Source organism: Lepisma saccharinum, chromosome 26 (genome assembly GCF_977018435.1).
Source record: "Lepisma saccharinum chromosome 26, izLepSacc3.1, whole genome shotgun sequence".
NCBI classification, from domain to species: Eukaryota; Metazoa; Arthropoda; class Insecta; order Zygentoma; family Lepismatidae; genus Lepisma; species Lepisma saccharinum.
This window is the reverse complement of record NC_139254.1, coordinates 21615722-21629095: the sequence shown is the minus strand read 5'-3', so window position 1 is coordinate 21629095 and position 13374 is coordinate 21615722. Positions and strand designations below refer to the sequence as shown.

At 34.1% G+C, this 13374-nt stretch overlaps 1 protein-coding gene across 1 annotated transcript in view; it reads right to left on the bottom strand.

The window, feature by feature from the left end:
- LOC145979580 (phospholipid-transporting ATPase ABCA3-like) overlaps positions 1–13374 on the bottom strand; it is a 209527-nt gene that overhangs the window by 90341 nt on the left and 105812 nt on the right. Inside the window, exons 3-5 of the mRNA XM_083112551.1 lie at positions 11608–11832; positions 10163–10260; positions 5276–5434 (exon numbers count right to left, since the gene is read on the bottom strand). Coding sequence (XP_082968677.1) covers positions 5276–5434; positions 10163–10260; positions 11608–11832 — 482 coding nt within the window. The remainder of the gene's footprint in view (positions 1–5275; positions 5435–10162; positions 10261–11607; positions 11833–13374) is intronic.

Here is a 13374-nt window from a genome sequence, read left to right as displayed (position 1 = left end):
CTCAGAAAATTATATCTAAATTTGAGACATTTCATGTTGAATAAAAGTAAATGAACTTTTAAAAAGAGTGTCAGGGAAACACCATTTCAAGTTATTCATAGAAATTTGTTATGGGAGATTATACTTTATTTGTTGTTTATAATTTATCATTTATGTAATCCATACTTTAGCTAATAATAATAATAGTTTTATGATTGCCGATTTTTCAGGAGGGGGTAAACTGACTTCCTTGAGACATCCCGTTTTTGGGTCAAAATATTATGGTTACTCTATCTAATCATCACTCATCCCCATCACCGCAATTAGGCAAAAGTGGTTGAAAAGTGACACTAAATACAAAAAATACAAATGCTAGGGCCATACCAATGCCAATGTATCGGTATTGGCCAAAACCAGTGGTATCAGTATTGGAAAGTATCAGCTGGAATTTATTTATCGATGCTTTTCCAGTATTTTGGTCTTTCATGGGATCCACAAGAATGCCACTTGGCAATTTTGTCAAGTCTCATTATCTTTGAAATTATGCAAAATTTGAAGTTTCTTTTTATTTTGATCTAGTTTTGCGTGAAAGAACTGAATTTTGTGATAATGTAACATGTAATTTAATATTCTTATGTGAGTCCTGAATATCTTAAAGTAAAAAATCTTGGTCTATTGATGCATACAATTAGAATGGAATACTTATACACTAATATTAATCAATAATTTGAAAAAAATAATTATTACAAAAATTTAAGTATCTGTATTGGTGGGAAGCGGAGAGAGTAGCATTGGTAACTGTTCAAAGTGGTATCGGCACAGCCAAGGGTGCCCACAGGGAGGGGCAAGAGGGGCAAGATTTCTGGAAAGAGTTCATGTAATTTGAAGGAGAAATTGTAGCGATATTTTGTACCAAAAAAATGTTGTTTTCTGTAACTTACAGGCCGTAAGTTACAAGAACTATTATTATTATTATTATTATTATTATTAACTCTTTCCAGAAATATTCTAATATTCTAATGTAAAGGAGCATTACTACTCCTCCTTAGAAAACAATGTTAATGGTGATAAGAATGCTTTTTGGTTTCACTTTAATAGAAAGAAGAGAGAAAATACTATCACTGAAATTATTTATGATAATGATGTACTGTTCAATGAATATGATATTGCTAATGCTTTTAGTGAGCTTTTTCACAAATCTTTCTCAAAAAGAAGTCATGTAAATTTTAAAAATATTAATCTTCATTCATACACCAACTTAATTGATGTACCTGTTATCTTGGAAAAGGATGTAAGGATACAATTAACAAACTAAAAGGCAGGTCTTCAATAGGTCCTGATGGCATACCTAATTTTATTTTGAAAGCAAACAAAGATGTTTTTGTACCATTGTTAACTAAAATTTACAACATGTCACTTACTTCTGGAATATTTCCAGATATCTGGAAAAATGTGTTTATTGTACCTGTAACTAAAAACAAAGATGGGAAAGCCAATGATCTTAATAATTATAGACCAATTACTATATTAAATTCCATGGCAAAGGTTTTTGAACACATAATTGCTGACTATTTGTCTTTTTCTTTTAAACAATATATTGATGGAAATCAGCATGGATTTTTTAGAAAAAGGTCTACTATCACAAATTTATTGGTTTTAATAGACTCTCTTAAATCTAACATTAGGAAGCAATCCCAGACCGATATTTTATTTATTGACTTGGCTAAAGCCTTTGATAGTGTCAGCCATCAGCTATTAATTTACAAACTCGACCAAATGGGATTATCACCACGATTTCTGAAATGGTTTTCCAACTTTTTAGTAAATAGAAGTTTCTCTGTTAAGATTGGTGAAACAAATTCTTCTAAAAAAGAAATACTTTGTGGAGTACCTCAAGGGTCGCCACTCGGCCCAATTCTGTTCGCTGTTTTTATCAATGATGTTACATTATGTTTTAAATCTAGCACATGTTTACTATATGCAGATGATATAAAAATTTTTAAGAGTATTTTAACAAATAATGATGTCGCTCAACTTCAGGCTGATCTCGATAGAATGACATATTGGTGCAAGATTAATGAAATGGAAATTAACTTGAAAAAGTGTAAAGTTTTAAGATGTACTAAGAAAGTTCATTATATAGTCTCCAACTATTTTATTTATGAAAATAAAATCCAAGTGTGCGACAGTCATAAAGACTTGGGAATAGTAATAGACTCCTCTCTCATATTTGATGAGCACATTTCAGAAATTTGCAAAAGAGCAAAGAGAATGCTTGGTTATATATTTTTCTCATGGAAAGTTTTTAAAAAGGAAGATACCTTAATATTCCTGTATAAAACAATAGTTCGTCCTATTCTTGAATATGCAAATGAATTATGGTTTCTGACTGCAACCAGTCACCTTCAAAAAGTTGAATCAGTTCAAAAACTTTTTATCAGGTTATTATGCACAAAGTTTAAAAAAAATTACTATGACCAACATTACTCTGAATGGTTATCACAGTTGAATATGTTTTCCTTAGAAGAAAGAAGAAAAATGAAAAGGTTAAATTTTGTAGAGAAGATATTAAATTTCCAAGTTGACAGTGAATACTTTTTGAATAATATAGCTTATAAAATTCCCAGATATTCTCATAGGTATATCTCAATTCTCACATGCCTAAACAAGGCAAGAGGTTTAGTAGCAGATCTTGTTGAAACCTACAATTTGAATTTATGTAGATGTATAAAATTGTAGGATCTACTGTTTTATTTTATAATTATGTATTCAATTTTTTAATTTTGTATAACATAGTGGTTGTTTAATCGTTATCATCACTTCAATAAATATGATCATTATTATTATTAGAACAATACACAGTTAATTGCACAATATTATATGACAATAAACAATTATTAGTATCAGAGATATAATAGATCTCATTGAAAACTGTAACTTGAAGTGTAAATATGCTAACTTGTTATGTTATGTTATTCTGCAGCTTATGTATTTTATTCGTGTAACTTTGTACTTTTGTATTTGACTTAGTGCTGTATTAGGTTTCATACTGTGCTCAACACTTAAAAATAAACTATTATTATTATTATTATTATTATTATTATTATTATTATTTAGGGATGGGACCGATTAATCAGTACTCTATCGGTATCGGCCGATATAGGCATATCGGTGTATCACTTTATCGGTAAAATTACCGATTATTTTACCGATATGATATATCGATATATATCTGACAATTTAGTGCAAAATTCTGCCATTTTGTTGTAATTTTTATACATAATCTCCATGCCCTAATTTCTAAAAAAGTTAATGTCTAAATATGCAATTTCTTTTTCACTGCAGTCACCTTGAAACACACATTTATTAAGGAGGTCAATGAACCTTTAAGGTTCAAGGTCCATTTCTAATTTCATATCGGATCAGTAGAATATCGTTTATCGGTATCGGTAAATTTTATATCGGTACTTTATCGGTATCGGCCAAAATTTCATATCAGCCCATCCCTATTATTATTATTATTATTTGAAGTAGGGTAATATTTAAGCTTACAGTCTATTTTACACTGATTATCGAACTGTAAAAAACAGCTTTTTATCAATATACAGTTATGCAAAATGCATATAAATATACAGAAAATGGAAATTACAAATGTATGTAATTTTAAAAAAACAAGTAGTAGTAATACGTGGTAATAATAATAACAATAACAAAAATAATAGCAACAGTAAAAGCAGTAATAAAATATTATTAATAATAATAATAAAAGTTTTTATGACAATGCCCAGCTGAGAAAATATCCTGCGTGTGCCCTTGGGCTCAGCTCCAACAAATACAGATATCAAAAGGAACTATTATGGACGTTTCCCCATACAGAGATAAACAATGCACATGGCATATTTCATTATTGAAAGTGGGTACAGAATTTTCATCTGCAGTCCTTAACATAGAAATCATGATGTTACAGTTAAGTATATGTATTGTACCTGCAACATTTTAATATTCCAGAAAAATGGATGTAACATTGGATGCTATATGGAGAATAATCAGTGGTGAAGCGTGACATTTTTATGTAGTTTTGCAAGACTTGCCAAACGTCAGGGTCAATCTTTCAAGCGGAGCAATATTTCTCCATGGTAAATGCCAAGGTCATGCATTATGTTGTGCATTATGTGCTGTAAGCACATGTCCACACTACCTCAAGAAAACTAAATATTCTGAGTTTGTTTCCCATACATTTCCATCCAATGAGAAGTTCAAAAAATCGGGAGAGCAAATTCTATCAAAAATACAAAATTTCAGTTTGCAAACCTTTTTTACTTAATATTACAAACATGACTTAAAATCCAAATTATTAGGAAATACACTGAAGAAGAGACTGAAGAAAGGCACCATTCCTACATTGATAATGATGATAACAGTGTTCCTAATGATGTGTAAAGTAGAGCTGGCCAAATGAGGAATTTTTTGGTAGGAGTATATGATCGTAAAATGAGGAAGATAACAAATTCTACCTGAAAAATGGAAAACTTGTTAAACCTCACTCTCAATATGTGCTTTCATTTTAAAAACAAGAGCTATCAGTAGTGCCGAGGGGGGTAGTTGCCCCCTCCCCCACTTTTCGCCACTTTTGCCCCAACACTATGCTAAACCCTATCTACAAAGGGAAATATACTGTCTTTGCCCCTCAGTTTTGGCACCTTGACCCCCCCCCCCCCCCGGATTTTGGAACCCAATCGCCGCCACTGATAGCTACGCATGCTTTACAGTGCTGGAAGTAGCAGACACTCTGAGAAGTTTCATTTTGATGACATCACAGAAACCCTGCCGTGGTTATAAACACGGGGGCTGAAAAAAAGGTCTCTTATGACCAGACCTTCAAGAGCAGGGGAAACTAGCATCAAAGAACTTAGGATTCACACATTTTCTGCAATGACCTGGGCCATCTTACACCATTGCACTCAACAGAAAATGCAGTGAGATGGTTGGGTATCGGGGGTAGGACTAGGTTCTCCCTTCAATATGCTAAACGTAGCACATCTCATGCATATTTGTAGCCGTTTCATGTTGTCACTTGACTAATTTCATGCAAATATGCGAATATTCTGACTTATTTTTTACTTCTTCTCTAAAATATTTTAAAAGCAATAATTTTATTATTTTGGTTTGTCATCCCTGTATCGCCTGATGACCGGACACCTTGCCACTGAGAATATTATGCAGTTAATGTACATTAAATTACAATTATATAAATAATTATTTTCATGCAGTAGGGGAAAATTATGTGTAAAAATACCTTTACGCCTGTTTCCTTTTCTTCCACAATTCTCTTAATTATAGATGGTGATAACATCAGGAAACTTAATACTGTCATAAGTGGCAGAATTATTCTTGTTATAGTGCTAAAACTTTGATCGTCTACATATGGAGGATAAGGAAATTTCTGAACATTGATCTGAAAAAGAGAATGAAGTAATTATTGCAAAGATGTTAATTGGAACTACACAAAATACGATGCAAGAGAGTGAAATGCAGATAGCCCACTTCGCTTATAATGAACCACTACAGATTCAAATAATTGGTTCACTATATCCAAAGTTCACTAAAACCGAAATTCCATCCTTCCCTTTACCTGAATTGATGCTAACAGTGACCAAGGAAATAAATGTGTAGTTTGAATGACACAGAGTCTATTAATGAAACAAAATATCAACCACAGTACAGTATGAAATATAAATTAATTAGATTGAACCAGAGCATGGTGGTGGTAATATCACCTTCAAAATGGCCAAGATAGAAAATGTGTGGAGCCATACCACCACATCCTCAATTTATTGTACCTTGAAAATGTTGCTTATCTGTGTCTGCTACATACACTGTTTTAATGAATGCTAAGCTGACCTCTGTGCTGTAGTGTATAGCATAGCATGCTACGAAGTCATGGGACCCAGGTTTGAATCCGAGCTTGGGCATTTTTTGGTATGTGTCCCTTCATCATATCATCATTCATCTTCATCTCCATCTCTGCAATTATTCAAAAGTGGCAGAAATATGAAGTGAAATAAACTAAATCAATCAGTCAGTCAATTAATGTCCCTTGCCTCGAACCCACATTTCTGTGACCTCCATGGAAGAGGTTAGCACAGCATGTTACGATGCCAGGAATCCCAGGTTTGAATCCAAACCTAGACATGGGTTTTCTTTGTGAATGTCTCTTCATCATATCATCACTCATCAACATGTTTCATCATCATCCTTAGTTCAACCCCACACCCTCACCCATGCTCTGAGCACCCATCCCCATTCAACTTCAGTTCCTCTGCATGCCATCAAAACAGAAATTGCAGGAGGTCCGTTTGTGTCAAATTTTGTTTCAAAATACAGTAATCCAGCAGATATCAGACCAGAGGACTACTGGATTAACGAAAACGCCAGAATAGTGGAAGTTCATTAAAAAAAAATGCATTTTAATAGATTACAAAATATGTACGTATGTACATATATTAAAATGGAAATTAGTGTAACAATTAGTGCAACAATGATGCATACAGATCGCGATACTGAGCCTAGTGTTTACTTCGTGCCAAGGTCTTGACACCGACATGCAGTAACTTGTTTTCACTTTCATGCTCCCCACTCGCTCAACGCCAGACTACTGGAGGGGTGGGATTATAGAGGGACCACTGTACTGTGTTGTACTTCAGTGACAGCACCAGGAAAAAGTGACTGGGGGGTGGAAGTGGGGTGACAAAATATTGTTGGGGGCAGTCACATTAAAATGCCCGAAAACACTATATATATATATATATATATATATATATATATATATACAGGGTGTCATTTTAATGGCGCCCACGGACCACAGATTCGTATAGAGGACATCAAAACAAACAACTTTTCCCAGTAACATTTTTCTCGTTGGTGCGTCGATTCGACGCTACAGCCGTTCAAAAAAGACCGTTTTGCCGCCTGGATGCTGGCAACCCAACACAACATTTGATCGTACCTGTGACGTCATATCCTGCGGCGAAACAGCGCACGGTAAGGTTGCAAGGAACACATAAATTTTGTGAAAAAATGATAAAAAACTACCAACCACATTATTATCTGTAAAACGAAGCGAGAAACACGTGCAGCAGACCGAACATCATAGCCTACCAGCCAGAAGATCAGCAGTCATCTTAGGGGAACGGGGAAGTGAACCAACGATATGAGAAATGGTAAAAAACGTATTCAAAATGAAATGTCAATGTTGGATTTTGTCTCAGCCTACATCTGAAATATCAACATCAATAAATTTTAATGGACTTACAGCTTACACGTGGCTGTTTACGCCCAACTACATGTCAAATATTTGCAAATCTTGTTGCAAGGTTGATATCTACAGGTTTGTATCCAGATGCCATGCGGTACTTTTGCGCTGATAACGGAAGTATCCGAGGTTCACGTTGTTATATTACTGCTAAAACAAGTACAACCACAGTAACAATCTAATTATGAATCAGTACCGAATATACTGCCCTGTTCACATTTGCAAACTATCACATGTGTATCCGGTGCATAGATAAACACAAAGTCGTCTTAGAGCTTGTATTACTACTACTTATATCCCTGTATTTTCAATCATTTTGCCACTTACCTCATAATGCTCTGAAAATACATTATATTATCTGTTGCTTACCTTTGGAATTTTGAGTTCTTTCATTTCTATTTTGTTATCTGTTCAGTGTGTCACAGACAACTGGTATCAGAAGGACGAAGTGGATAGACTAAATTGTAGATGCCAACTTGGTAACTAGATTTGCAAATATTTGACATGTAAGCTGAGACAAAATTCGATATGACCACTTCCACTTGAATTCTTTTTTCTTTCTACTATTTTTCGTATCGTTTGTTTACTTCCTGTTAGGTTACAGAACGTGTTTTCTCGTTTTGTGTTACGGTACATAATGTGGCTGATTGTAGCTATGTCATTTTTCACAGAATATGCGTGTTCCTGGCAACCCTGGAACGCATCGCTTCACGACGGGATATGACGTCACAAATGCAATCAAATGTTGTGTGTGGTTGCCAGCATTCAGGCGGCAAAACGGGCTTTTTTGAACGACTATGGCGCCGAAACGACGCACCAACGAGAAAAATGTTACTGAGAAAAATTGTTTGTTTTGATGTCCTCTATACGTTTCCGTGGTCCGTGGGCGCCATTAAAATGACACCCTGTATATTACTTATAATAATAATAATTATTATTATTATATTATTATTATATTCATGTATGGTGTTTTCTGTTTGTCCATTATTCAGAGTGGACGTTTACTGCCTAAATTTTCTTCTTGATTACGAGTTTATCGCTTTGATAAAGACATTAATTCTTATTTTTTTATTCGTGGTTACTGGCACAAGTTGTGTTTTTTTCTAGTGGCCTATTTCAGTATTGGAAGACATTTATAATTCTATAATTCATCGTCTTTCTTGAGATGAAACTACTGATATAAATATTCTAGTTATAAGATAATAATATAAATGACAAAAAAAATCGAAGAGTTTAATTTTCTTGTAAAATAAACATGACTTAATCTTCTTAAGTATTAGAAACAACGAAAATTACTTAGTGAAGTGTAATTCTCCTGTGAGAAAATTCTGCTACATGTGCTTTGGAGAACACATTGCCCACCTTTGGTACGTTCAAGACTTGACATCTTCTTCTCAATAGCAAGGACAGACAAATCAGGCATCCAGCATCCTGTTTCGAGCAAGACTTTTCAAAGGTTTCAAACATGAAGAGGTTATTTCACACGCTGGAAACTGGAATTGTTACAGAGAATACAACTAGAGTGTGAACCTTGTGAAATGCTTTATTTATACTTTCCTAGGATTTCAAAGAAATCCATTAGGATTACTTTTGTTCCATCTTCGTAACACTGAAGAGTTTTGGGGCTTAATCTGAAAGTGAAATGTTATCACAGGGATAAAAATCAGAAAAAGGTTACATTTATCTCATAATTCAAGAAATATTCTGACCCTGGTGCACCTCACTGTACCACTCCAAAGTATGTCTGTGCTACACAATTACAGGCACCATGGAGTTCTTGGGAAGTAGTTATTTGATTTTGATATATACGAGAAAAAGCGAACCTGCATCTAAAATGAAGAGTGGCAAATCCTAGAAAAGCATTCGTTTACCTGCCCGCGAGACAAATATCTGTCCTGTCCCCTTCTCGCAATGTCTTTTGTTTCATCCGACTTAAGTGCGAATAATTTCGCATCTTTTACTTCCTGGCTTATTTTGCTGAGAATAAGTGCGGACATTATGCAGATTAATTTGTTTTGAATCGAAATTTGAGTGTAATTTGCATTATAAGGTTCAAGTTCAATACATTACCGAATAATATCCCCTCATTTTGAAATTAACTTCAAGAGTATCAAAGAAATTCCCTTTGGTAAGGTTTGTATCAGACTCATAATCTCGAAAATCAAGTCCATGAATAGTAAGAAACTGACATGTAGTGTCAGTTTCCTTGGATTACCTTTGGTCCCAGGTTCGATACCCGGTGGAGTCAGTTTAAACTGTAGGTCCAGTCCCGATTAGCCTTACTGGGCATAAAGTGGACTTAAAACACAAAATCAACCAACCAACCAAATCTTGAATAGCCTTTGAATATATTTTACTAATTAGCGTTGTCACTAATGATCCATGATTAGAATAATTTTCCCATACTACAGATCACGTTTTGTGGTCCTTAGAATGTTCGTGGTGCTTTAAAAAACCATTCACATTCAACGCTTTTTGCCACTTCTTAAAACTGGTAAAAACTTAGGTTAATCTCGACGATTACAGAACATAAATGAATGAGAAATTGCTTATGCCCAGGTCAGTGTTAGTCAAGTTGGTATTATAAGCAGGAAAAGTGGTATCAAGCAGAATACACCACTTAGAAAAGGTGAAAATCATCACCCTTATGAATGAACTTTCTTATTATTCGATATTTATTTAACTTCAGTTGGGGGGAGACAGGGGGCAAAGTGTCTGACTGGGGGGCACCCACCCCCCTTCTGGCATCGTCACTCTTGTACTTGTGATGCTAACAATGATAATTGTTCATGTGGTGTAGTAATTTAGGTTTACATAGACAAAGGTTCACTACATCCAGAGTTGATTGAAACATTATATCAAAACACTTACATTTGGTAAGTTTGCTGAATCTGTTGCCTCTTCTATAAATGATTTGTCGATTAGAAGTTGCAGTCCCAGAAATCCTTCATAAAAGTAGTTATCTGTAACTATAAAAGTTACAATTTATATTATGATAATTCTTTCTAAAATTAAATCATTCTTGGTGTATATAGCCACATTGTAAGTTTAAGGCACATACACCCAATGGAGTTGTCCCAAAAGTTTACACTAAACCTTCACTTTTCTGGACTAATATTAAAAAAAATGTCCAGACTGAGTCATTAGGGCAATTCATGTGCTACATTTCAGCTAAAAACAACAACACTTAGAATCTCAATTCACTAAATTAAAACTAATAACGAACGAGAAGGAAAGCTGCACAATAATTGTCTGTTCAATAGTGGCCTCATGGGTGAGCTTTTATGTACCACTTTCAATATATTGACAAATGGTAAACAACAAATATTTTTTCATAAAAAAATCAACAATTGAAGCATAAATAATGCATAATTATAATAAAATTTAGTAATATGTATGAATGTTAATATAAACCAAGCAGAAACAAAAAATTGCAACAAGAAACTGGTAAATGCCAGTTTACTACCTATTGAAATTTCTATGAAAAAATGGTTCAAAACATGACCACATTTCCTAGAGTATTTAACATGCAATTGTTTCTGTAATTACCGGTTATACTAGATATCAAACTGAAGTATAGTTTGTTCACAATAAATTTACAATTTCTTGCTTTTTTTCCTTTGTTCAAAAGCCTACTTTTAGTGCACTACTACAAAAATTTTAAAACATAAAACTAGAATCATAGTAAATTTTCCTGATATTTCCCTGACTTTTCTAGGATTTCCAGACTGCTTGACACCCTGCTAAACTCAGGAGTAGAGGGCAATACCAAATTGTTGTCTAAATTTACAGAGAGTCAAATTCACGTTATTTTCTAATTGTAGTATACATACGTATATTATTGTTTTGCTTAAGAGTCCTGCATTTTGCTGGTATCCATAACCCTATGTAGCCCTGTCTCTAAACCCAATAAGCAAATATATGGTTACACTTTCTCAAAAAACAAAAAGTATTAGCAAGTCAACAAATAAAAAACTAGTACAGAATTCTGAAGAGAACAATAGAAAAAAATTGGATTAGTAGTAACTAGTGGATTGTAACTAGTAATTAGTGGATCACACAGGTTCAGTTCCCTACCATAGGCAAAATGAGAAAAAGTTATCTTGACAAAATATGAAGTTCTCTCTTGAAACATAGTGTTAGAATAGGTAAAGGAAGAACTAGATAATATATAATGTAAAATTATAACTAGATGCTAATAAAAGAATCGCTGTCACTTTCAGACTAGCATCCTGTACTTTTTTCCTCTCTGTGACTACACCTTCCTTAATTAAAAATGTCACTACTTCTATTTCATCTATTGTGACAATTCTTACCACCATAACCAGGTCCAGGTGGTGCGAACATTGGAAATAGAGAGACCGTGCTCCAACCATGATCAGGCATACGGATTTTGTATGATAAGCTCTTTGGTAAACCGACATCTGGTATGTCTCCTTCGAATACTACCCCACAAAATGAGTCACTGTAGTAAGATGTATTTGCGAGTATGTTCTTGTATTCACTCTCTAACTTTCCTTCATCCTTACAGGGAATTAATTCTGAAATGGATAAAATATTTATTTAGAGAATCAAGTACAAATATGAGCCCTTCCATAGAACACTAAACTAAAAGTTATAGCTAACAATAAATAAGATAAGTGTCTTTCATGAGCGTCAACAAAAATTTTAGCAATGGGGTTTTGATCATGCATAGTAGAATTAATAATAATAATATTTTTATTATTATATATTAATATTATTATTATTCAATATTATTTGTATTAAATAATGTGTTCTGATTATATAATATTATTAATTATTATGTAATAATAACTATTATATAGTAATAAAAGTAAACCAATTTATTCCTTATTATTATTACTATTACTGCTATTATTATTAAATCCTCAGGGAGACTTTTATGAGCTATCATGACATGGACTAGAGATATAAATACCTATCACTTGGAAGATGTAGTAAGTAATAACTAGTGCTCGGAAGTTGAGGAAAAATCCTTTTTTTCCTTAGTGTCCGAAGACGAGGCCCAACATAATATATGTTCAGTTTGGGTCATTGTAGGCCAGAAAAAGGTGGGTTTTATTTGTCTTTTTTTTGCCTTGTTTGGCATTTTTTTGGCTTATTGGTCCTTTTTTAGCCTTTTTTTTAGGTCTTAACAGCTTTTTTTTTGCAACCACCTTCTTTCGACTAATTTTTTACTGCCCATTCTCAATTCGAATCATCATCAGTTCATCACCTCTTAAACATCCTTTCTGTAGTAAAGAAATAATATATATATATATATTTCAGCCATCCCTGAAACGAGAGAAAAACATTTTTGGATGACTGAAGCAGGTACGGTACAAGGTCGTTTAACAGTAACTTGTCTGGAAGGTCACGCTGTAAGTGGCAACTTTCTCTTGTTTTGAAGCTTTCAGCACGATGTATACGACCAGACAGCACGCGCCTGCAAAGATCTCAAGTCAGATAAGGAGGTGCCGCGCATATTCATTAAATATGTAATTAAAACTGAAGTTATTAGTTAATTTGGATCACATTTATACGTCCTTTTTTCCGTTTTTAGGTCCCTTTTTTTGACATTTTTAGGTCTTTTTATAGGTATTTTTTTGGCAATTTATGGGTCTTCAACTTCCGAGCCATAGTAATAACTTACATGTGCAATATTAGAGCACGTAAAACACAGTCACAAGGTCCAGCTATTTCACTTCTTTGTCCCCAAAATATTGGGCCTCAATAAGGTTTTGAGTAAACAACAAAGCCACTCTATGCAGGGACTGCTGGAAAAATTTCCACCTGAAATCACCCACTCTGGGAATCGGGCACACATCTCTCACATGGCATTTACTATTAAAGTCCGTCCTTCCAAAGAATAAACTTGAGGAAACCCAGACTTTTCACCTCCAATTGTGGGAGTTTCAAGGGATGAAAAGCAGTGTTGTTACACATCTGATTTTTGTCCAGTCATACACAACACCTTTTGCTGTCAACGTGCACCCTTTGCTCGCATTTCAGGAGAGGGAGGGAATCGCAGACCCATTCGCTTGATACGCGGCTTCGCTGTGCTTGATCTTGTTGAGGGTGCA